The 26,968-nt window shown below is 39.2% G+C and overlaps 1 protein-coding gene across 3 annotated transcripts in view; it reads left to right on the forward strand.

Moving 5' to 3' along the window:
• The first annotated feature begins 507 nt into the window (after window positions 1–507).
• HACD4 (3-hydroxyacyl-CoA dehydratase 4) overlaps window positions 508–26,968 on the forward strand; it is a 43,228-nt gene continuing 16,767 nt past the window's right edge. For 2 of the 3 annotated variants that reach the window (XM_081103493.1, XM_081103494.1), the window contains exons 1-5: window positions 508–665; window positions 1,986–2,089; window positions 8,059–8,186; window positions 19,083–19,195; window positions 23,053–23,159. In XM_081103493.1, coding sequence (XP_080959619.1) covers window positions 637–665; window positions 1,986–2,089; window positions 8,059–8,186; window positions 19,083–19,195; window positions 23,053–23,159 — 481 coding nt within the window. In that variant the 5' untranslated portion in view covers window positions 508–636. The remainder of the gene's footprint in view (window positions 666–1,985; window positions 2,090–8,058; window positions 8,187–19,082; window positions 19,196–23,052; window positions 23,160–26,968) is intronic. The other variant, XM_081103495.1, reaches the window with a different exon arrangement.

Here is a 26,968-nt window from a genome sequence, read left to right on the forward strand (position 1 = left end):
GAGATGAACACACATGAATATGAATATGTAAAAGGATGTGCAAGCATCAGTGAGGACCCAGGGGAAATTAGAGGCCAGGATGCCTAATCGGAGATGAAAAGAAGGTGCTAGGGAAGATGTGGCCGCAATGTTCCTGCCAAACCGCCCCACAGGTGAACCGCCCCACAGGTGAACCGCCCCACAGGTGCGGGCAATGCAAGGCGCTCACCTGAGGCCCACGCATCCCGGGAGGCTTGGGGAGGGCGTGATTGCCTGCTTTTAAAGGCCAAGTGGGAGGGCCCATTCATTGCCACGAGGCTGCGACGGATCCCTGAGATGAGGACGCCCTGAAAGGGGCTGCGAGAACCTGGGGAGCGCCGCCCGCGGGGGTGCTGGGCCGCCAGGCAGCTCCCTGGCTCAGCAGGAGGCGGGTCATCTGTGGTGCAGCGCTGGCCGCCGCCGCCACTTGAGGAACTTGGTTTGCAGCACGAACTCCTTGCACAACCTCGGGCCTTTTTTTTTTTTTTTGTAAATTGCTGATTGTGGAGAGGCCCCGCCCTTCCGCACGCGGCCCCCGGCGGCCCCTCCCGAGCTCCCGCCCGGAGCTCCTTCCCCGGTCGGCGCTGCAGGGCTGGTGGCGGCGGTCCCTCCGGGCCCATGGCGCTGCCCGCCTGGCTGCAGCCCAGGTAGGGCGCTCGGCGAGGCGGCAGGGAGGGGGAGGGGGTGCGGGAGGGAGGGGGTGCGGGAGGCGGGGCCTCCGGGGCGGGTCTCCCCCGTCGCGTGGACTGCTGTGCAGGCACCAGCTGAGCCACGCAGCCCCGCGCCGCGCATCCCTGCGCTGCGGACGGGCGTGAGCCGGCTCAGGTCCCCGACAGCCCTGGAAAGCAGGCTCCGTTACTCCCCCCGCTTTACAGACGAGGAAGCGGGAAGGACAGGCGGCCACCTCCGCATTTGAACTCCTTGCCAGTCCTCCTTTCCTCTCCCCACCCTCCCCCCGGTGCCCTTCCCTTGGCTTTCGCAGACGTAGTGCTGGAGGGTGCATTTCACACCCACCTGCTGCCGAAACCTCCGGCACGTGCATCTCCGAGGGCCCGTCCCAGGGAACAGGACTCGGCGGGGGGCGGGGGGAGGCCCGCGGAACGAGACCCTTTGCAGGTTAAGGAGGCGTCCCTCCCCCTCCCCCTCCCCCTCCCCCGTCAGCAGCGGGCGCAGCTGCAGGGCGTCCCAGCAACACGCAAAGCTACTCTGCATCTGCTTTTTAGCTCCCTTGCAGAGGTCCCCCAACCCCAAGGAGGAGAAAACCTGGTCTGCGGGGACAGGGCCACTCCCACTCCCCTTCGGAACCCCCGGGAACACTTCACACAGCGCTCGTCTGGGCGCCCTCAGGGGCTAATCTGTCAATCATCGCTGGGTCGTCTCTCCAGCAACGCAGCTCGACTTCCCTTTTCTGGCCCAGCCACCAAACTGCTTCTATGTGTGTCTGAAGGAAACATCTGCTCTTGCCACATGGGAGCCAGTGGAGAGATACTGACCCTGAACCCATAATGCACCCAAGTCAGGCGTGCCCAGTTACCGAATTATCCACCATGTGGGAATGCCGCCATCACTACTCCCCTCTTGTAACTGGAAACCAGTCATCTCTGCACTTCAACTCATATTGACCGAGCACATCAACCCCTTCTCCATATTCCCCCACCTCCCAAATATTCAAGGCAGCCTTTGCAATGCTTACTGTTAATCCCTTGGTGAGCAACAAGGTTAGAACTTTATCAAAGATGAAGTGGATTTTGAAAGAGCCGTATTTCGCTTTAAGATACTCATTAGTGGATCCTGTGTGCTATGGTCCTTTCGAAATCTGGTGTGCATTAGAGGGGTAACCAAATAAAAGACTGATAGGGAATAATTTTCTCTTGTTTGCTCAGGTTGGTCAGTAGGTTAGTTCAGTGTCATGTGTTGAAAGGATGATTATAAAGAAAGTGTTTAATGGTATTTTTCTGTATTTATAGGTACAGGAAGAATGTCTATCTTTTCATCTACTACTTAATCCAGTTCTGTGGCCACTCATGGATATTTACAAATATGACAGTCAGGTTCTTTTCATTTGGAAAAGGTAAAACTCTAAGACACTTTTTAATTTTTTTTACCTTTTAATCCTTGTTTTTGCCTAGACTTAATATTAATTTTTTGGTCTATGGGTTTACCTAAAATCCTCTACTCCTCTAAATTTAGTGACCACAGTTTTCAGAAAACATACTTCTTGCTTAGTACATAAAGCAAAACCGTTTTGGAGAAGAGGATAAGATGAGGAAAATGGATTTGGCTTCCCCCTGAGTGGGCAGTTTGCCCTGAAAATCTAAACCTGGCATTGGGGTGATGCCATCTCTCTCTTCCTTTTTGGTTCTGCACCAACCTTAGCAGATTTGGTGGGTTTGGAGAAAATATGTAAATACCAGTACCTATAACATTTTGTGTAGAGAAATCAGGAATTAACCAAATTCTTCCCTTAGTCTTTATTCCCCAGCTTTAAGGTAACTCTACTAATAAACGAAAGAGAAGCTTTATATTCCTCAGGTTTTTATTTGGTCCCCTTAAGGATTAGTGTGTCCCTAAGAAAATGGCACACTTGTAGGTGACTCATCACTTATATGGGAGTTGGCATTAATGGTTTAAATCAAAAGCTTCTTCAGTTTCCTCAAAAGTAAAGATTTAAAAATAGCATTTCAATTTTCAAAAAAAAATGACTATGAAAATAACATTCATGTTCCATCCCCACATGGGTAAGTGTCATCACAGTTTACAACTGCTGGGTGACTTGACAAGTTGAGCAACTGCTCATTTCAGCTAAAAAAACAAACATGTAGACTGTATCTGGGAAAAGTCATGCTGTGCTCATCAATTCCAACTGCTGTATCATCAGGAAATTAATTAACGTTTGAGGTATCATAAACTATTTTATGCTGCTTTTTTTTTGTTATTGCAAATCTGCAGAAAAATTCTTGTCTTTCTTAAAAACTTCCAAAGGCTCAAATTTCAACTGAGTGCTGGGGGTCTTCAAGCAGAGGAAAACACAGGCAATGGGAAAACGCCCTGTTATTTTTAGAAACACACACACACACACACACACACACACACACACACACCCATCACTTCTAGGCCTTGGAAGTTGGCTGTGGCTTGTGACTTTGTGGGCATCTCACAGGCCATTCAGAGCACAAGTCGAAAGCAATGAACTTTTCCTTATGCTGCCTGTTTATCATCAGCAGTCTATTCATTTCTTAATTTTTATCCTACCGTTATAATTATAAAAGCTACTTATTAAAGAAACATAACATATTCATATGGAAGGCAGACTGAAAACAACTAAGTGGGGGTTCAGTATAATTCTTGGATCAACATATAAATCAAGTAAGCGGCTTATAGTAATCTAATCACCCGAGCCAGCACCACCTGCTTCCTTCCTCCGTGGAACCGTGTAATTGATGAGGCCATATCGTGGCAAGTGCAGGCTGGTGGGTACTAGAAGGACTGTCTCGGCCTCAGAACTCGCCTGTGAAATGGGGAGGATATGAACTGTGTCCACCTCATAGAGCTGCTGAGATGAGAAACCCTTAGTGCTCGATGATAATTTATGATCACTAGGCGGTAAAGAGAGCAGCATCTTCCGTAGAAGTTTCTTACTATGGCAGGATTTCATTTTAAAATTTAAACCAACATATTTGTCCTACTTAGAGGAACATCTTCCCCTCCCATTTCGGCCCTCTCCAAATTTGTTTTTTCATGTGGGCCCTCTGCAATGCATATTCCAAAGGTTCCCCCCAGAGGTCCGCGTTCTGGTCCTTAAAACTAACGAAGGTTTATTTTTGTGTATGGTGTGAGTTGGTGGTCTAGTTTCATCCTTTTGCATGTATCTGTCCAATTTTCCCAACACCATTTATTGAAAAGACTGTCTTGACTCCATTGTATGCTCTTGCCTCCTTTGTCGAATATTAATTGGGCATAGTGGTTTGGGTCGATTTCTGGGGTCTCTATTCTATTCCATTGATCTATATGTCTGTTCTTGTGCCAGTACCAAGCTGTTTTAAGAACAGTGGCTTTGTAATACAGCTTGATATCTGGTATTGAGATCCCACCTACTTTGTTCTTTCTCAGTATTGCTGCAGCTATTCGGGGTCTTTTTTTAATTCCAGATGAATTTTTGGAACGTTCGTTCTAGATTTGTGAAATATGCCGTTGGTAATTTAATGGGGATTGCATTGAATCTATAAATTGCTTTGGGTAGTATGGACATTTTGATGATGTTGATTCTACCAATCCATGAACACGGTATATTCTTCCATCTGTTTATGTCTTCCTCTATCTCTTTTTTCAGTGTCCTGTAGTTTTCAGCATATAAGTCTTTTACCTCCTTAGTTAAGTTTATTCCTAGGTATTTTAATTTTTTTGGTGCAATGGTAAATGGGATTGCTTCTGTAGTTTCACTTTCTGTAAGTTCACTATTGGTGTAAAGAAATGCCATGGATTTCTTAGCATTAATTTTGTATCCTGCTACATTGCCGAATTCATTTATTAAGTCTAATAATTTTTTGATGGAGTCTTTAGGGTTCTGTATGTACAGTATCATGTCATCTGCAAATAAGGACAGTTTTACTTCTTCTTTTCCAATCTGGATGCCTTTTATTTCTTCTTCGTGTCTGATCGCAATGGCTAGTACTTCCAGTACTATGTTGAACAGGAGTGGTGAGAGGGGGCATCCCTGCCTTGTTCCTGTTTTTAGGGGGAATGGTTTTAGTTTTTGCCCATTGATTATGATGTTGGCTGTGGGTTTGTCATATATGGCTTTTATTATGTTGAGGTATGATCCCTCAATTCCTATCTTGCTGAGAGTTTTTATCAAGAAAGGGTGTTGGATTTTGTCAAATGCTTTTTCTGCATCAATTGATATGACTATGTGTTTTTTTTCTCTCAATTTGTTTATGTGATGTATCACGTTTATTGATTTGCGGATATTGTACCATCCTTGCATCCCTGGGATAAATCCTACTTGGTCATGGTGTATGATCTTTTTGATGTACTGCTGGATCCGATTTGCTAGGATTTTGTTGAGGATTTTGGCATCTATGTTCATGAGGGATATTGGCCTATAATTCTCTTTCATTGTATTGTCTTTATCTGGTTTTGGGATTAGGGTGATGTTGGCTTCATAGAATGAGCTGGGAAGTGTTCCTTCCTCTTGGATCTTTCGACATAGTCTGAGGAGGATAGGTTTTAGGTCTTCCTTGAATGTTTGGTAAAACTCCCCTGTGAAGCCATCTGGCCCCGGGCTTTTGTTTGCTGGAAGCTTTTTGATTACTGCTTCGATTTCCTCCATAGTTATTGGCCTATTGAGATTTTTAGATTCTTCCTGGTTAAGTTTTGGAAGGTTGTATTTATCTAGGAATATGTCCATTTCCTCCAGGTTGTCTAGTGTGTTGGAGTAGAGTTGTTCATAGTATTTTCTAACAATCCTTTGTATTTCTATGGGGTATATTGTTATTTCTCCTCTTTCATTTCTGATTTTGTTTATTTGGGTCCTCTCTCTTTGTTTCTTAGTGAGCCTGGCTAGAGGTGTATCAATCTTGTTTATCCTTTCAAAGAACCAGCTTTTGGTTTTGTTGATCTTTTGTATTGTTTTTTTGGTCTCTATGTCTTTATCTAGATCACCAACTCACACCATACACAAAAATAAACTCAAAATGGATAAAAGACTTAAACGTAAGGCGGGAAACCATAAAAATACTAGAGGAATCCACAGGCAGCGAAATCGCAAACATATGCCGAAGAAATTTCTTCTCTGATAATGCTCCTAGGGCAATGGAAACTAAAGAGAAAATAAACAAATGGGACTACATCAAAATAAAAAGCTTTTGCACAGCAAAGGAAACCATCAACAAAACAATAAGAAGACCCACTACATGGGAGAACATATTTGCCAATGATATCACCGATAAGGGTTTAATTTCCAACATTTACAGGGATCTCATGAAACTTAACAAAAGGAAGATAAACAATCCAATCAAAAAATGGGCAAAGGACCTAGATAGACACTTTTCGAAAGAGGACATACAGAAGGCCGAAAGACATATGAAAACCTGCTCAAAGTCACTAATTATACGAGAGATGCAAATCAAAACGACAATGCGTTATCATCTCACACCTGTCAGAATGGCTATCATCAACAAATCAACAAACAACAAGTGTTGGAGAGGATGTGGAGAAAAAGGAACCCTTCTGCACTGCTGGTGGGAATGCAGACTGGTGCAGCCACTGTGGAGAACAGTATGGAGCTACCTCAGAAGACTAAAAATGGAACTCCCATTTGACCCAGTGATCCCACTACTAGGAATATATCCCAAGAAACGAGAAACGCCAATCAGAAAGGATATATGCACCCCTATGTTCATAGCAGCACAATTCACCATAGCTAAGATTTGGAAACAGCCTAAGTGCCCATCAGCAGATGAGTGGATTAGAAAACTGTGGTACATATACACAATGGAATACTATGCTGCGGTAAAAAAAAAAAGGAACTCTTGCCTTTTGCAACAGCATGATGGAACTGGAGAGCATTATGCTAAGTGAAATAAGCCAGTCAGAGAAAGATAAATACCACATGATCTCACTCATTTGTGGATTATAGAGAACAACATAGACTGATGAAAAGGGACAGACCCAAAGACTGAGAAACAGCGATCAGGCTATCAATCCCCAGAAGGAAAGTAGGGGAGGGCGGGGTAAGGGGAAGAGATCAACAGAAGGACTTGTATACATGTATATAAGCCAAATCAATGGATATGGACAACAGGGGATGGGAGCATGAGTTTGTGTGTGTGTCGGAGGTTGGGGGTTAATGGGGGGGGATGAGGACACATTTGTAATACCTTAACTAATAATAATAAAAAAAAATTACAATAAAAAAAAACAAAAACAAAAAAACGAAGGTTGAAGAACAGTGCTCGGCAAACTCATTAGTCAACAGAGCCAAATATCAACAGTACAACGATTGAAATTCCTTTTGAGAGCCACATTTTTTAAACTTAAACTATATAGGTAGGTACATTGTTATTAACTCAATTAGGGTACTCCTAAGGTTTAGGAAGAGCCACACTCAAGGGGCTAAAGAGCCGCAGTTTGCCAACCACGGGTAGCGGAAGGTTGAAGAGGGTAAAGGGGAGCAAATATATGGTGACAGAAGGAGCTTAGACTTCAGTGGTGGACACACTATAGGGTTGCCGGTATCATACTAGAAAGATGTACACCTGAACCTGATGTTCTTAACCAGTGTCACGAAAATAAATGTAATAAAAAAAAACCTAACAAAAATCCAGAGAACTTGCCCTAACTGGTTTGGCTCAGTGGATAAAGCCTCAACCTGCGGACTGAAGGGTCCCAGGTTCGATTCCAGACAAGGGCATGTACCTTGGTTGGGGGCACATCCCCAGTAGGGAGTGTGCAGGAGGCAGCTGATCGATGTTTCTCTCTCATCGATGTTTCTAACTCTCTATCCCTCTCCCCTACTCTCTCTGTAAGAAGTCAATAAAATATATTTTTAAAAAAATCCAGAGAACATTAAGTATGTATAGGACATACATACTGGATATACATAGATGTTATCTGCTATCATGCCCTCATTAATGTCATTTCTATAAAGCTCCTCTGAAATCATATTTTTCCCATTTCTCATTTTCTTGTCAATGGAAAAGCTGTGAGCACAGCTGCTTCTTTAATAAGCTCACCTCCAACCAGTTTACAATTGATGTAGTCTCCTGTAGCTGATTGCTTTTATATGGGGGTTGCTTTCTAATCTCATACATGGGAAATAAATGCTATAGCTTTGGCCATGGAGCCAAACTTTTTCAAGTTTTACTTCTCTTTGGAAGAGAAGCCATTAAAATATAATATGAAGCACTTTCTTCAATTGCATAGTCTTAATAATGTAATAGTCTATTTGTAAAGAATCTCAATTTTATTTAAAAGTGCTGCAGACATGTGTGTTGTGCTCTAATTTTGACCATATCTGTATTTTTAATTCCCTGGACACAGATTCGATGGTTGACACTTTCTATGCTATTGGACTTGTGATGCAACTTTGCCAATCCATCTCCCTCTTGGAGCTGCTGCACATCTATGTTGGCATTGAATCAAACCATCTTCTCCCTCGGTTTCTGCAGGTAGGTTTTAATCACATTATTATTATTGAATCGGTTTTATACTTAACTTGCTCTATTTATGGCCTCTCTTGACTTTATGGCAGTTAAAAAGCAAACCCTTTCAAACTTGAAACCCAAATCACTAATCAGGAGAATTCCATGAAAAAATGACCTCATCCTCAAACACTGCACCTTTAGAAGAACCAGTTGGAGACATTTGGGGCAATGAGGCTGTTGCTCTGTGCAACACTGCAGTCTCCTCTCCTGGGGGGAGATTTCACTTCACTTCGCGTTCTGACTCTGCCAGGGCTCTGGGCAGGGTGGGACTGAGGAGAGGCATTGGGTTGGAGAGACATTCAGACTTGAGTTTGATGCCTGGCTCCTCTACCTGCCATTAGGGGATCATATCACCGACAACCATTGGGCTGTTTGGGGGAAAGAACACCACCCCCAATACCTGGCAAAGAATAGATGATCAAAAAAGAAATCTATTCTACATTTTTCGAGAAACCTCTGTACTATTTGCCATAAAGGCTGCACCAATTACATTCTCACCAGCAGTGTCTGAGGGTTCCTCTTTCCACATTCTTGCTGACACTTTTTACTTCTTGTCTTTTTTATAACAGCCATTCTAATGGGTGTGAGGTGGTATGCCATTGTGGTTTTGATGTGAATTTCCCTTACAACTAGTGATGTTAAACATCTTTTCACATGTCTGTTGGCCATCTGTATGTATTCCTTGCAAAAGTGTCTATTCAGGCTCTCTTCCCAATTAAAAAAAATTTATCTTTATTGTTAAAAGTATTACAGATGTCCCCCCCCTCCCCCCATTGACTCCCTCCATCCTACTCCCATCCCCACAGGCCTTCACCACACTATTGCCTGTGTCCATGGGTTATGCATGTCTGCATGTAAGTTCTTTGGTTAATCTCTTCTTGACTCACCCTCCCCACTTCCCTCTGAGATTCATCAGTCTATTCCATGCTTCCATGTCTCTGGATCTATTTTGTTTGTCGGTTTATTTTGTCCATTAGATTCCACATATAAGTGAGGTCATGTGATAATTGTCTTTCTCTGAGTGGCTTATTTTGCTTAGCATAATACTCTCCAGGCCCCTCCATGCTGTCTCAAAGGGTGAGATCCTACTTTTTTGCAGTTGCATGGTATTCCGTTGTGTAATTGTGTCACACATTTTTTAAAATTTATTTTTATTTTTTTATTGTTTAAAGTATTATAGATAGTAGTACCTATGCCTCCTTTTTCCCCCCCCCATTGACCTTACCCCGGCCTCCCCTACCCCCCGGCACATGCCCTCACCGCTCCCCCTCCCAGTGCCTTGTGTCCATTGGTTATGATTATATGCATGCATACAAGTCCTTCGGTTGATCTCTTACCTCCCCCCACCCCAACACTCTAAATTTAGAGTGAGATCATGTGGTGTTTTTCTTTCACTTCCTGGCTTATTTCACTTAGCATAATGCTCTTCAGTTCCATCCATGCTGCTGCAAATGGTAAGAATTCCTTCTTTTTTATAGCAGCATAGTATTCCATTGTGTAGATGTACCATAGTTTTCTAATCCACTCATCTGTTGATGGGCATTTAGGCTGTTTCCAAATCTTAGCTATTGTAAATTGTGCTGCTATGAGCATAGGGGTGCATATGTCCTTTCTGATTGGTGTTTCTGTTTTCTTGGGATATATTCCTAGAAGTGGTATTACTGGATCAGATGGCAGTTCCATTTTTAAATTTTTGAGGAAATGCCATACTGTTTTCCACAATGGCCGCACCAGTCTGCATTCCTACCAGCAGTGAACGAGGGTTCCTTTTTCTTCGAATCTTCTCCAGCACTTTTCATTTGTTGATTTGTTGATGATAGCCATTCTGACAGGTGTGAGGTGATACTTCATTGTTGTTTTGATTTACATCTCTCTGACAATTAGTGACTTTGAGCATGTTTTCATGTGTCTCTTGGCTTTCTGAGTGTCCTCTTTTGAAAAGATTCTATTTAGGTCGTTGGCCCATTTTTCGATTGGATTGTTTATTTTCCTTTTGTTGAGTTGTATGAGTTCCCTGTAAATGTTGAAGATTAAACCCTTATCGAAGATAACATTGGCAATTATGTTCTCCCATGCAGTGGGCTTTCTTGTTGTTTTGTTGATGGTTTCTTTTGCTGTGCAGAAGCCTTTTATTTTGATGTAACCCCATTTGTTTATTTTCTCCTTAGTCTCTCTTGCCCTAGGATCTGTGTCTGTAAAGATATTGCTACGACATATGTATGTCTGCAATTTTGCTGCCTATGGAGTCTTGTAGGATTTTTATGGTTTCCTGTCTTACATTCAAATCCTTTAGCCATTTTTAGTTTGTTTTTGTGTATGGTGTAAGTTGGTGATCTAGTTTCATTTTTTTGCATGTATCTGACCAAATTTCCCAGCACCATTTATTAAAGATGCTGTTTTGACTCCATTGTATGCTCTTGCCTCCTTTGTCGTGTGTCACACATTTTTATCCATTTATTTACTGATGGGCATTTGGGCTGTTTACAGATCTTAGCTAGTGGAGAAAAGGGAACCCTAATATACTGCCGGTGGGAATGCTGGCTGGTGCAGCCACTATGGAAAACAGTATGGGGTTTCTTCAAAACATTGAAAATGGAACTGCCATTTGACCCAGTGATCCCACTTCGAGGACTATATCTTAAGAAACTCAAAACACCAATCAGAAATAATATATGCATCCCTATGTTCTCTTCCCAATTTTTAATCATATTGTTTTGTTGTTGAGTTGTGTGAGCTCTTTATATATTTTGGATATTAGTCTCAGATGTTGAATTATAATCTTATACACCTGAAAATTACATATTATTAACCAATGTTACCCAGTAAGTTTATTTTTTTAAAAGTTCCTTTCAGCCCTGTTCAGAGAATAGAATATTTCCTAGCCACTTCTTGTTTACTCTGCCACTTGTCCTGAATATAAATGGAAAGAGAGATCATTTATGGTTAACTAGCATAGTGTCTAAAAATAGATTTGGGGGATCTATCAGACCTGGATTCAAATCCTAGTTCTACCTCTTAGTAGTAGTATGCATTTGAACAAGTCATATAGTTGTTCCAAATCTAATTTTCTCATGTGATGTGAAAATAACATGTATCTCATGAAGTAACTGAGAACATGGGAAGGGATAAGTTTGCAGTACTTACTTAAGATTACAATACTGACAGATATTGCTGTTATGTTAGCTTAGCTATTATTTGTTCTCTCTACCATGTCTCTAGCCCTAGTTGACCATGTTCGTTTTAAAGGCAGGTTGAAGGAAGATGGGAAATTCAATGGTAGCAATTTAATAGCAGAAGTCATTGCTGGATCAAGGCAAAACAAAGAAAAAAAGTTGTATTTTCCATTAAAAAAGGCGGGTTAGGCGACTATATGAATACATTTAGAATCTTCAGGAAAAGGCATTTACATGAGTATAATTTTAACTATGCACAAAATAAATTAGAAAAATGGATAAGCAGGTAAATTTGACAAATTGCATTGTAAAAGTAAAATGTCAGAATCTGATTATAGTGCCAGCACCTAGCAAAGTGCTTAGAACATACACCTTAAATTTTTGTTGAATGAAGGAGTGGCATAGATTAAATTTTGCTTTTATTAAAATTTATATTAAGATTTTCTTAAAATACCATGAAAATTGTAAAAGATGGAAATAGGAGTATATAATACTAAGGAGTCTAATAAGAACGATGTCGTATGAGTTTATGGGAGATTTTAAATTTTACTTATTAAATAAAAGTAGAGAAATAATATTCGTTAAGATGAGGACACTATAGGTATTGAAATATCAAATGTAAAATAAAAATCAGGGCACTATGTAGAGTATGAACTACCAATAACAGAGTAGTAGTGAGCTAACAGTCAGCTAGCCAAGACCTTGATGGAATTCCCTTAAACATATTTCCTTATAAAAAGGGGGGGAGGGGATACATATCTGTCCCAGAAGAGGCATATTATTGGGGAACAAGATTTATTGATGTTTATTACTTGTTAATGGCCAGAATGCATATAATCCCAGCATCCCGTGATGCTAATTTTAGAGAACAGAATTAACCACCAGGTTAAATGAAAGTTGTGTTCTATCATATGAATTTTTTTATTTTTTGGAGCATGGTCAAATTCACCTAAAATCTAAGCCATGTTTTCTTTTGGTATACATTATTGGACTTTTTACTTTTGTAAGCTAAAATGGCTAATATTAATTTCAGCATTTTCAAAATTAAAAGTGGTGTTATTTTAGTTATTGCCAATGTAGGGAATGCAAGTGAGAAACAGGACAGTTAAAGTTGTAAGAAAGAAAATAGTGTGCTTTGAATATGCCTTGAAAATGGTGCACATTTTTCATGCTTTCCAAAATTATATAGGCTTGCCTAATAATATAAACTATTCTACAAGTTAGAAATCTGATTTCTTAGAGTTTCAGAAATCCCAGAATATTAAAATATGACTTTAATCACTATTAATTGAAACTGTAATGGCTTGTAGAAATATCACTATAATCAAACTATACCCTGGTTTGGGAATTAAAAATAATGGCAAATATAGATTGAAACTTTTTATTCAAAGGTGAGGTTGCAGAGTCCACTTTTAATGGGGCTCACATGATTTTTATGTCTATTTTGTTGGTAGGGATAACAAGTGAGGGGTTACTACATTGAGATTACTACATTCTCAGCCTGGGCTGATTATTATTAATTTTTGTTGTGATTATTTGGTTTCCTGTTTTTATCTTTTTGGAGATTTCATCTGTCCTCTATTTCTTTTATTCATTTACTATCTTTCCTATGGTGTTCAGAACAGACATGGCATTGGAGAAAGCTTCAAAAACACATGTCATCATGTTCAAAGTTTCATTTTCTTCCCCTTCCTTTATTAGCATTCTGCAGACAATTAAAATTCCTTCATGTGAGATGCAGTGAGATGACTCCGAGGTCCCTGCTTTAAAATTACCAAACAAAACTCTAAGGTTGTGAAATTTTTCTTCATTTCCCTGTTTCCCCATTTGTAAGTGAAGAAACTGTAGTTAAGAATGTGGTCAAGCTACTGACACAGGAATCATAGCTGATTGCATATGGTGTCTTGAAAAATGCAAGGTGTCCATAGTTTCAAGTAGGCAGGAAACCATGTCCGCACATTTGTGATGTTATTTTGCCATTACCTCTGTGAGGCTGCTAAGTCACTACTGAATTCTCTTTTTGGGAACTGGTCTTCCAAAATATCAAGATAAGTCATTCCAGAAAAATGGTAGGCATGATAAGCTAGTTGAGCAGTTAAAATCACATAGATCAAGTGGTGGTGGTGTGCATAGGGGATTTTTTTTGGGTATTTGTTCTGTGCATTTTAAAATATTTTATAGACAATCTTTATTTTGACAGAGAATATACACAATTGCTAAAGGAAAAAGGAGAAAAAACCACTTATAATAAGACTATAATAATTTAACACAGATGTGTATTTTTATGTATGTATTTATTTTTAAAAAATTTTTCAATATTTTAAAATTTATTTTATTGTTGATAGCATTACAGATATCTCCATTACCCCCCAACCCTTACTCCCCTCCGCCCAGCCCAGACCCACCGCCCCAGGTCTTTACCACACTACTTTTCATATCCATGGGCCATGCATATAACATATTTTTATGTATTTAAAGCAACACATTTTATTTTATTTTATTTCATGTGCCCGCAACCCAGGTACATGCCCTTGACCGGAATCGAACCTGGGACCCTTCAGTCCGCAGGCCAACTCTTTATCCACTGAGCAAAACCGGTTTCGGCAAGCAACACATTTTAGAGGAAAAGGGCAAAACTATACCATAAATAGTTGTTTATAGACATGTTTTTGGAAATAATTGCATGCCAATTAAAGTTATATAAGGAAATAGAGTTAACTTGATATTTTAAATTTATAAAATGGGAAAATAAAAGGGTCCCCAAAATGCATATATCTCTTATAGGAAATGATAATACAAGTGGAAACTAAGCATCTCGCATTTCCAACCCCTTCCTCCCCAAAGAGCTTGCATATGTTATTAGCTTGGTAAAAAAAAAAAAAAAAAAAAAAAGAGTTGAATTAATAAGTTAGTTTATTTCAGTAGGCTTAATAAAAGCAAGTTGGCTTTTACAGAGCAGAAATACTACCAACCCTGAAATATTGATTTTGAATGGCTTTGTTCTGACTTGGCTTGAGTGGAAGCCTGAGAAAGAAGTTTTTATTGCTAGACTTGAGGATGCTTCAACTCAAGGAGGGAAAATATCCACAAAACGAACCTTTGTGTCATTAGATTGGCATGTCTTCAGGAAGCCCTCAAAGTGATCCAGTTTATTCCTTTATCTTTTGAAAAATGCTCGAAATGCAAGGACTTCAAACATAACTGCATTAAGATGGCCAAATTCTGCCTCCTTACCTTTGCATCACAATAACACTGCTGCACATGTATTCATTTTACACAATTTTTAAAAATCTAGAAATAAAACAATAGAAATTGTTACCCCAATATTACTGTGCCTACAAAAATTCCATGTGGGAGCCCAAATGGCAAGAATCATCTTTAAATTTACCAACATCACTCTCGATTTCTGAAAGGCAAGCAAAACCACTCCAAAGATTTCACAGTCACAGAGGACAAATATAAGGGAAATCCCCAAAGAGAGTGTTTTAAAATAAACCCTTTTAGGGAAACAGCCAAGTTGCACCCTAATTTCTTTTTAGCTATGAAGTAGGTACTTCGTTGCAGTGCCAGATTAAATACGCGTATTTTCCGTAAAATCATATAGATTTTCTCTCTAGTTTTGAGTTGGAAATAGGTTTGTATCATTAGAGAAAAACTAAAGATAGTGTCGAGCTATGAGATTCTCCTGGGAATGAATTACACATGCAAGGCACCCAGGAGGCAAGATTTTAGATTTCTCCTCTGTATTTTGCATTTGATTCATGGAGTTCTTCAGTGTGATAATTATAAAGTTATATTCACAGTATAATTTTAAAGGCACTGAGATTAACATTTTATTCACTGATTGTCTTGATTATCTGTACAGAAAGTGTATTTTCCTATAAGATACTAATCACTGCATTAAATTGTTTTCTTAATAATAATAGCGTACAAGTATAGGGCTTTCTATGTGCCACCAAATACTTTTCTAAGTTCTTCACATGTATTAACTCATTCAGTATTCACAACTTTATCCTATATAGCTGCTATATAATACTGATTATTATCTCCAATATAATCACTGAACACAAAAGTTAAATAAAAGTACCCACGATGACATAAATTGTGATTGGTGCAGGAAAAATCTGAATTTAGGCTGTTTGTTCTGAACTCTTAACCATTATGCTACCTTTGTTTGCTGTCTCTCTCACTAAGTGGGATGTAAATTCCATGGGACTTGGTCTTGTTCATAGCTACCCTCCCCCAGGACCCAGAACAATACACTTAATAAATATCTATTGAATGATGAGTGAGTAAACAAAATATTAAAACTAGAATTACTTAAATGCTTTTTTCTTATAGGAGAAAGCAATTGGTGGTTTTTAAACAGATAAGGGTGTATATATGAAGTGCTCAACAAAAGTTCATAGGATGGAAAAAGTAAAATAGTCCTTGAGGCTAAAACCAATTTATTTTTTTAAGATTCATTTTACCCCCTTCAACAGTTTATAGCTGAAGTTCTAGCTGCCATGTATAAAGTAATAGCGTAGGTTCAGTCATTGCTTAACCTGGAGTTTAAGATTCCCAAATAGAATATAAAAATGCAAAATATTTTTATTTTATAGTTACCATACTTTTGAGCAGAGTACATTACCACCATGCTTATTTGGGGCTAAGTTATAGAAATGTTTTATTATACCTGTTTGAGTTGCACTAAACATTATGAGATCATTCATTAGTAATCAATGGTGTTCTCACAGGATTTGTTTTAAAATGACAAAGTGCTAAGTTCTCTCAAATGTAAAGCTCCAAATAACTGGTGAAATGATTGTATACAAAGGAAAGTAAAATATTTAAAGTCTGTTCCTCAAAATTGTTTTAGTGTAGATTTAGAAAATCAAAGTTCTTGTTTTCAGGTTTAAGTTTTGGGGAGAGGCTTTTTAAAAGAATAGACTATAACCTGGAGAGTAGGTGCAGGGGTAGCCCATAAAATAACAAAGATGACGTCTTAGTGTTTCAGAACGCGGGATTTAGAATCACATTGTCTAGATTTTTTTTTGATTTTTTAAAAATATATTTTATTGATTTTACAGAGAGGAAGGGAGAGGGATAGAGAGTTAGAAACATCGATGAGAGAGAAACATCAATCAGCTGCCTCCTGCACACCCCCTACTGGGGATGTGCCCACAATCAAGGTACATGTCCTTGACCAGAATCGAACCTGGGACCTTTCAGTCTGCAAGCCGTCGCTCTATCCACTGAGCCAAACCAGTTAGGGCACATTGTCTCTAGATTTTGATTCCAGATCTTTAGGTAGGTCACTTTCATGTTATAAAATACAGAGGCAGATAATAATAATAGCACTTACTTCTTAGGGTTGTTAGGGAGATTAAATGAGGTGATTTATAATTGGAATCTGGCATAAAGTAACCAATAAATGCTGACTTTTCAATTTAAGAATATCTCCACTAAATTATTTCATTGTATTGCCATTCAATGGTCAAGTTAGAATAACCATCAGATACTTTGTTAATTAGACTGACATTGTAGGGGGGATCTTCACATATCCACATGTATGCACGTGGTTTGTGTGCTTTTGGGGGCATGTTGATTGCTGATTTCTATGCAGTTGGGATTCTCTCACGTAACATGTCACAAACCCTCAAGTGATGATTCTGAACAGGGCGAATGTCATTGTGCAGCTCCAGTCTCTCTTTGTGAAGATATTTTCTTCAGTAGTCAACCATGTAATTAGAAATATGTGTTTTTTTTTGCCCTGGCCAGTGTCTCTAAGTGGTTAGAGCACTGGTTCCTGAACCAAAGAGTTGGGGATTAGATTCCCGGTCAAGGGCAGGTACCTGGGTTGTGGGTTCACTCCCCACTCCTGGTGGGGTGAGTGCAGGAGGCAACCAGTGGATGTATCTCTCTCATATCAATGTTTCTCTTTCTCTCCTTCTCTCCTCCTCCCTCCCTTCCTCTCTTCCAGTCTCTCTGAAAAGCAATGGAAAAAATATCCTCAGGTGAGGATTAATAACAACAACAAAAAGAAATATGTGTTTTGTGTATTCATTCATGTGTGTGCATCTCGAGATTTTTATCAAAAAGTGGATGATTTTCCTAATTAGCAGGCACCAATTGAACGTAAGCTTAGGTAGTTCCTAAATTGTTTGCTGCTAAAGATCTTGTATCTGAAGGCTGCCAAGCTTGGGTCATTCAGTAATTATCATTGCAGTTAAATATAATTCATAGAACTGGAATTAAAATAAATCAAGAAACAAGAGGCTGACAAATGAAAAACAGCTGTGTAGATAGCTCTAGTTGTTTGACTAAGGTTTGAATCATATCTAAATCCCATAGCTCAGCAAGGACCCTCTTGACTCACTGCTGTGGTCATAAACATTCTGATAGAGCTTATACAAGTGGACTTCTGATCATGTGACCACTGTTGGCAAATCTTGGATTTCTCTGCACTAAGTGACTTTCCAGGACCAACAGCCTATGATTCTAAGTCATAGATTATCCCAGTCTTTTCTCCCTGGGTTGCTTTAAGAACAGGGACAGCTATTGAAACCTATCAAGCAACCCTGCCCTTTCTTTTATCACTAATATGCTCCCTCAGTTTCCAGTATATTTTCTTTTGACCATTGAAAGAAAAGTCAAATGTCCTATTAAAAACATAAAAATGCAGACTGTACAGACTGCATGACTACAATATAAAAAGGCACATTACACCTAGATTGAGAAAAAGGTGTATATTTTTTGAGGCCAGTAATTAGAGCTAAGCCATAAGTTGTGAATGCTCAATGATTTGTAAATGCTTACTGTCTTGAAGTAAATGAATGTGTTGAATTCTTTTAATTTGCCACTAGCTTATGAGAGTGAGGATTGTACTACTTCCCCTTCTCCTCCCCGCCCCCCCACCAATCACTAAAAAAATAGAGTTACGATGGCTCCCTTGTTGGATGAAATGGAAATTTCTCGGTCTGTCATTCAAAACCCTTGACAACCCAACCCCCAACACAATTCAGTTTTATCTCCTGTTATTCCCTTCTGGGCACCCACTCCAGCCCCCAGGGGTGTCATTACTCCCCAGGGCACCCTGAGTTTTCACATCTCTGCCTCTTTGAGGCTGCTCCCCTTGGCCTGGGATGGCCCTTTTCAGAGCTAGTCTACCTCAAAACTCCCATCTGTTCTTCAAGATCCAACTGAAATGTTGCCTTTCTTTATAAATCTGCATCCTTTCCCCAGACCGGCATCCTCCTCACCTGTGCACCTGGACAGAGCACTTTGAGCGATGGCGTTGCTCACACTGTGCTATAGTTGCTGCCTCACATTCTCTTGATGCTGTTACCCTCTGGAGTGAGGGCCGTGCTTTCATAATCTTAGCATCTAATACATAGCAGACACGCAATACCAGCCTGTCAGAGTGAATAAAAACATGTGTGCATGTATTACAGGAAGGGAAATATCCTGACTCAAATAAAATATGTTATCTTTTCATTTATTATATATGATTTGGAGAATACGGGGGGAAAAAGGAAATGAAATTCACCTATAACCCTACTCCTTCAGAGGTCAAGTTAACAGCTTAGGATACATATTTCTAGTTAAAGCATACTTTTAAGAGGAACTCTGGTTTTTTTAATTAGAAAATTATATGCTTAATAAATGATCCTAATTCTTGACTCTGATGGTTTGTTGTTGTCAGCTCACGGAGAGAATCATCATCCTGTTTGTTGTGATCACCAGTCAAGAGGAAGTCCAAGGGAAATACGTGGTGTGTGTGTTATTCATCTTCTGGAATCTATTGGACATGGTTAGGTAAGGAGGCAAAATAATCTCTTAAAGGAAGCCAGATTGCTTTCTTCAGGGAAACTATTAATAGCTGCTTAGGTTTGATTACTTGGAGTGAGAGAGAAAACAATTATTTTATGTTGATATTGAAATGTATTTTTATTGCCGTCCATAATGGGCATACCGAAGACGTGAAAACCTACCGTGGTGTTACAAGAGCACATCAGTGCAGGTATCTAGCAGGAGATGTGGCATAACACCAATTTGGAATAAACCTCACAGCTGTTTGCGAATGAAAGGCATTCCTTGCAGTTGCTCTGGTCCATGCTACTCTAATAAGCAAAGCAAGACTTTTATCATATCATAGTCAGAACTTAGAGTTGATTTCTGCGAATTCAAGAATGTTTTCAATAGAGGCCCTCATCTCCCTGAGAAACACTATACCGCCACAGTTTTGTATGCAATTCCAGTGGGTTCACATGACTGAAGTTTTCGTGGACTCCTTGCGAATCCTTAGGCCTCAGGGTAAGAGCCCTTTGCTTGTAGATCATCTCATTTCCTTCTAATTCTAAAACTTCACAAGGAGATGAGCCTGGCTTATCTCTAGCAGCAGTGGGGTAAACCGTCTGCTCACAGGCTTCCTTTGAGGAGTTGTCCTAACTGCTACCTCAGCTTTCACAAATGAGAACTGCCCCTCCGGCTTGAAAGATCTGGACGTGGGCAGGTAACGAATTAGATGAGGTCATGTAAATTCTTTATTACACTGTCAGTAACTTAGCTGAGTTAAAATACTTTTAAATAATGGGTTGAGCCCTAGAGTGAATGAGAATATTTTGTTGAATTAAAAATGACTGGAATTTTTGGTTTATAGAACTTAGCAAATCATTTCTCATTTTTAACTGATAAAGATTTTTAGACTTGGGACAAAGTTCATGGACTTTCGTAGCCCATGACTCCCTGTTCATGCGACACAGAGCCTCATCTGGGCTTTCCAATGTATCATTCCCTGGTATGCCTGACTCTTTGTGAGCTGATTCAGGCTCAGATAAGCTCAGTAGACTCACCACAGAAAACAGTGACTTGTGCATTGGGAGTGGCCTCATGCTGTCATGGAAAGACTTTGGACATAAAAGGAGAAGCTCTCAGGATGACCCCACTTTCACTATAACTTCCTCTATGATTTTAGGCAAGTCACTTAACCTTTTCTTTTTTAAAAATAACAGCATTGAGATGATTTACAGACCTTAAAATTCACCCTTTTAAAGTATAAAATTTGATGTTTAATGTATTCAGAAACATATGCGACCATTGCCACTATCTACTGTGAGAACATTTTCATCACCCCCAAAAGAAACCCCAAACCCTTTAGCAGTCACTCCCCATCCCTCCTTCTCCCAGCTCCTAGCGTACTGTCTCTACAGATTTGCCTATTCTGGACATTTCAGATACATCGTCATATAATATGTGGCCCTTTTGTGAAGGGATCCTTTTACTTAGCATAATGTCTTCAAGGTTCAACCATGTTGTAACATCTATCAGTACTTCATTCCTTTTTATGGCTGAATAATATTCCCTCGTATTGATATATTGCACTTTCCATTTGGATTGTTACTGCATGAATGTTCATGTACAAGATTTGTGTGCACATATTTTCATTTCTCTTAACATAGGAGTAAAATCCCAGAGTATCTAACCTTTTTGAAACTATTTTTTTCTTCTATAAAATGGGATACAATTATCTTCCCAACTTATCCTAGAATGACTTTTTAAAAAGCAAGACCAGGGAAACTTCTCAAGCTCACAGCTAACATGGTGGTTAATGATGAAAGACTGATGCTTTCATCCCAAGCTCAGGAACAAACAGACATGTCTACTCTAGCCACTTCTATTCACCATTGTTCTAACCATGGCAATTAGGCAAGAAAATGAGGTAAAAGGCATCCATATTGGAGAGGAAGGAGGAAAACTGTTTTTATTAGCAGATGACATCTTTCTTCCATATATATAAATTATAAGGAATCCACTAAAAATATTAAAACTAATAAACTAGTTTGGCAAGTTTATAGAATACAAAATCAATATACAAAAATCAATTATATTCTATATACTTGCAATGACCTAGAGTAAAATTAAGAAAATAATTTCATTTACAGTAACATCAAAAAAAATAGGAGTAAATTTACCAGAATATGTACAGAATCTTTACACCAAAAACTATAAAATGGTGTTGAGAGAAGTTAAGAAAAAATAAATGGAAAGATATCCCATGTTTGTGGGTTGAAGACTTAATATTGTTAGACAGCAACACTCTCCCAGTAGATCTACAGATTTAGTGCATCAGAATCCCAGTTGGCTTCTTTTCAGAAATTGAGAAGCTGATCCTAAAGATCATATGGAAACTCAAAATCCAGCACAGTCAAAACAATCTTGAAAAAGAAAAACATAGTTGGAGGACTCACACTTCCCAGTTTTAAAACTTACTACAAAGCAACAATAATCAAGAGTGTGATGCTGGCATAAGGATATATCATAAAATGGAATGGATAGTCCAGGGATAGCTGTCATATATATGGTCAGTTGATTTTTGACAAGGGTGCCAAGACCATTCAATAGTCTTTTCAACAAGATGTTGGGACAACTGGATATGCACATGCAAAGGGATGAAGTCAGACCCTTACCTCATACCATATAAACTAAAAAATTAACTCAAAATAGTTTTTAAAAAAACAACCTAAATGTATGAGCTAAAAGTATAAACCCTTCAAAAACATAGGGGTAAATCTTTGTGATCTTGGATTTGGTAATGGATTCTTAGATATGTCACCAAAAACACAAGCAACAAAAGAAAAAAAGCTACTGGACTTCATCAAAGTGGCTGTTAAACATACCTACTCTTATAATTTAAAAAAAAAGATAGTGAGATACAATTTTCACTTAGATTGGTACAGATACGAAAGCTTGATAATATGCAATGTTTAGTGAGGACCTGCAGTATTGGTATATGGTATATGTAATACATATACACATAGAGAAGCAAATGCAAAACATATTTCTGAAAGACTGTAAGAAACTGGCATTGGTCATTGCCTTTGAGGAGTGGAACAGGGTCCTGGAATGAGAGAAAGATTTACTTTTCACCATGCTTTTAAAGGTTTTGGATTTTGTTTGACCATATGTATTCACTACCTATTCCAGTAGTTCTCAACCAGTGGCCTCAGCCACTGGAATCTGTTCGTAACAAATTCTCAGGCTCTACCTTGCATCTGCTGCAGCTGACACTTTGGAAACGGGGCCTTAGAAAGCCCTCTGGGTGATTCTGATGTTTGCTTAAACTTGAGCACCACTGGCCCATTCAGAGAACAGGGAAATACAAAGATCTAGACCGCTCCACCTATTACACCATAAAAGCAGGTTTTAAACTACTACACTAACCCAAACAACTCCTCAGGACAGTTCTTTAAGATGGCACAATTACATAAGCACAGGGATGCCAATAGAACTTGGAAGTCATATTTTTATTTGTAAAAGTCTTTCCCTAGTAGATACAAGTTTTGTTTGTGGAGAAAAGCAAACAAACAACCAACCTAGCTGCCTGTTGCATACAGTGGGCTTGGCTTCTGAGTGAAAATGAAGTCACTAATCATAGAGACTTGATTGCGATCCACCTCATGACATAAGCCAGACTGATGTGGTTCCCCTTCCCCCATTTTTAAAACCTCTTCTGCTTAAGTAACAGGAAATAAAGTATGGACTCTATACTCATTCCAGTTTTATCTGTGTATTTCATTCTTTTATTTCCCAGACATCAGCATAATAAAGTATTTCATTCTTTTATTTCCCAGACATCAGCAAATGATGCTTATAAGTTCCTTGTCTCCTTTCAGGTACACGAATAGCATGTTGTCAGTCATAGGAATTTCCTATGCTTTCCTGACATGGCTCAGTCAGACACTGTGGATGCCGATTTATCCTTTGTGTGTTCTTGCTGAAGGTAAGAAAAGAGTGACTTGCTCTATTGCTCACTGACAAAAGCCACCTTAGTTATCAGGGTTCACTAAATGTTTTGATGATTAAATTACTATTTTCGGCACTGCTTAGCTGACTCAATGTTTCTTTCCTAGCATACTTCCCTTGAAAAGGGAAAGCATGAAGAAGCAAAGTTACAGGGGGAAGTAGCTCTGCCCAGTAGACAAAATACTGGATAAGGAATAAAAACTTGAATCTACACCCTTAACTTCATTAACTCACTGTATGAGTTTTGTATAAATCACTTAACCTAAGTCTGGTTTACTCATCCAAAAGGGGCTTCAAATTTAGTGACCCAGCGATGACTTTTCCCCCAATTAAAAAAAATATTTTAAATTATAGTTGACATACAATATTAGTTTCAGATATACAATGCAGTGGTTCAACATTTATATACTTTACAAAGCGGTCACCACAATACCATTTGTCACCATACATAGTTCTTACAATATTATTGACTCTATTCCCTGTGCTGCACATTACATCCTATGACTTATTTTTAACTGCAAATTTGTATTTCCTTTTTTTTTTATTGTCTAAAGTTTTACATAAGTCTCCTTTTCCCCCAATTGATCCTCCCCCCGCAATCATTCCCACCCCGGGAAAGCCCCCATTGCCCCAGTGCTGTGTCCATTGGTTATGCTAATATGCATGCATACAAGTCCTTTGGTTGCTCTCTCGCCCCTCCTCCCCTGCCATTTGTCTCTGGATCTATTTTTGTTCATCAGTTTATGGTGTTCATTATATCCCACATATGAGTTGATCATGTGATATTTATCTTTCTCTGACTGGCTTATTTCGCTTAGCAGGATGCTCTCCAGTTCCATCCATGCTGTTGCAAATGGTAAAAGTACCTTCTTTTTTATAGCGGTGTAGTATTCCATTGTGTAGATGTACCAAAGTTTTTAATCCACTCATCTGCTGATGGGCACTTAGGCTGTTTCCAAATCTAAGCTATTGTAAATTGTGCTGCTATGAGCATAGGGGTGCATATATCCTTTCTGATTGGTGTTTCTGGTTTCTTGGGATATATTTCTAAAAGCGAGATTACTGGGTCAAATGGGAGTTCCATTTTTAACTTTTTGAGGAAACTCCATACTGTCATTCACAGTGGCTGCACCAGTCTGCATTTCCACCAGCAGTGCACGAGGGTTCCTTTTTCTCCACATCCTGGCCAGCACTTGTCATTTGTGAATGATAGCCATTCTGACAGGTGTGAGATGGTATCTCATTGGTGTTTTGATTTGCATCTCTCAGATGATTAGTGACTTTGAGCATGTTTTCTTTTTCTTTTATTTTTCTTTAATTTCTTTATTGGTTAAGGTATTACAAATGTGTCCTCATCCCCCTATTAACTCCCAACCTCCCCCCACCCCCTCATGCTCTCATCCCCCTGTTGTCTGTGTCCATTGGTTTGGCTTATATGTATGCATACAAGTCCTTTGGTTGATCTCTTCCCCTTACCCCCACCCTCCCCTACTTTCCCTCCGGGAATTGACAGTCTGATCACTGTTACTCCATCTCTGGATCTGTCCCTGTTGATCAGTCTATGTTGTTCTCTATATTCCACAAATGAGTGAGATCATGTGGTATTTATCTTTCTCTGACTGGCTTATTTCACTTAGCATAATGCTCTCCAGTTCCATCCATGCTGTTGCAAATGGCAAGAGTTCCTTCTTTTTTACCGCAGCATAGTATTCCATTGTGTAGATGTACCACAAGTTTTTAATCTACTCATCTGCTGATGGGCACTTAGGCTGTTTCCAAATCTTAGCTGTGGTGAATTGTGCTGCTATGAACATAGGGGTGCATATATCCTTTCTGATTGGTGTTTCTGGCTTCTTGGGATATATTCCTAGAAGTAGGATCACTGGGTCAAATGGGAGTTCCATTTTTAGTTTTTTGAGGAAACTCCATACTGCTCCACAGTGGCTGCACCAGTCTGCATTCCCACCAGCAGTGCAGAAGGGTTCCTTTTTCTCCACATCCTCTCCAACACTTGTTGTTTGTTGATTTGTTGATGATAGCCATTCTGACAGGTATGAGATGATACCGAATTGTCGTTTTGATTTGCATCTCTTGTATAATTAGTGACTTTGAGCATGTTTTCATATGTCTTTCGGCCTTCTGTATGTCCTCTTTTGAAAAGTGTTTATTTAGGTCCTTTGCCCATTTTTTGATTGGATTGTTTATCTTCCTTTTGTTAAGTTTTATGAGTTCCCTGTAAATGTTGGAGATTAAACCCTTATCAGTGATATCATTGGCAAATACGTTCTCCCATGCAGTGGGCTTTCTTGTTGTTTTGTTGATGGTTTTCTTTGCTGTGCAAAAGCTTTTTATTTTGATGTAGTCCCATTTGTTTATTTTCTCTTTAGTTTCCATTGCCCTAGGAGCAGTATCATAGAAGAAATTCCTTCGGCATATGTTTGCGATTTCACTGCCTGTGGATTCCTCTAGTATTTTTATGGTTTCCCATCTTACGTTTAAGTCTTTTATCCATTTTGAATTTATTTTTGTGTATGGTGGGAGTTGGTGGTCTAGTTTCATCTTTTTGCATGTATCTGTCCAATTTTCCCAACACCATTTATTGAAGAGACTGTCTTGACTCCATTGTACGCTCTTGCCTCCTTTGTCGAATATTAATTGAGCATAGTGGTTTGGGTCAATTTCTGGGTTCTCTATTCTATTCCATTGATCTATATGTCTGTTCTTGTGTCAGTACCAAGCTGTTTTAAGAACAGTGGCTTTGTAATACAGCTTGATATCTGGTATTGAGATCCCACCTACTTTGTTCTTCTTTCTCAGGATTGCTGCAGCTATTCGAGGTCTTTTTCTATTCCAGATGAATTTTTGGAACGTTCATGCTAGATCTGTGAAATATGCCCTTGGTATTTTAATGGGGATTGCATTGAATCTATAGATTGCTTTGGGTAGTATGGACATTTTGAGGATGTTGATTCTGCCAGTCCATGAACATGGTATGTTCTTCCATCTGTTTATGTCTTCCTCTATCATCTCTTTGTTCAGTGTCCTGTAGTTTTTTGCATATAAGTCTTTTACCTCTTTAGTTAAGTTTATTCCTAGGTATCTTAATTTTTTTGGTGCGATGGTAAATGGGATTGCTATTTTAGTCTCCCTTTCTGTAAGTTCACTATTGGTGTAAAGAAATGCCTTAGATTTCTTGGCATTAATTTTGTATCCTGCTACGTTGCCGAATTCATTTATTAAGTCTAGTAGTTTTTTGATGGAGTCTTTAGGGTTTTCTATGTACAGTATCATGTCATCTGCAAATAAGGACAGTTTTACTTCTTCTTTTTCAATTTGGATGTCTTTTATTTCTTCTTCTTGTCTGATTGCAATGGCTAGTACTTCCAGTACTATGTTGAACAGGAGTGGTGAGAGGGGGCATCCCTGTCTTGTTCCTGTTGTTAGGGGAAATGGTTTTAGTTTATGACCATTGAGTATGATGTTGGCTGTGGGTTTGTCATATATGGCTTTTATTATGTTGAGGTATGATCCTTCTATGCTTACCTTGCTGAGAGTTTTTATCAACAAAGGGTGTTGGATTTTGTCAAATGCTTTTTCTGCATCAATTGATATGACTATGTGATTTTTATCTCCCAATTTGTTTATGTGATGTATCACGTTCATTGATTTGCGGATATTGTACCATCCTTGCATCCCTGGGATAAATCCTACTTGGTCATGGTGTATGATCTTTCTGATATATTGCTGGATCCAAATTGCTAGAATTTTGTTGAGTATTTTGGCATC

This window comes from Myotis nattereri (genome assembly GCF_964212035.1).
Source record: "Myotis nattereri genome assembly, chromosome: 12".
Taxonomy (NCBI): domain Eukaryota; kingdom Metazoa; phylum Chordata; class Mammalia; order Chiroptera; family Vespertilionidae; genus Myotis; species Myotis nattereri.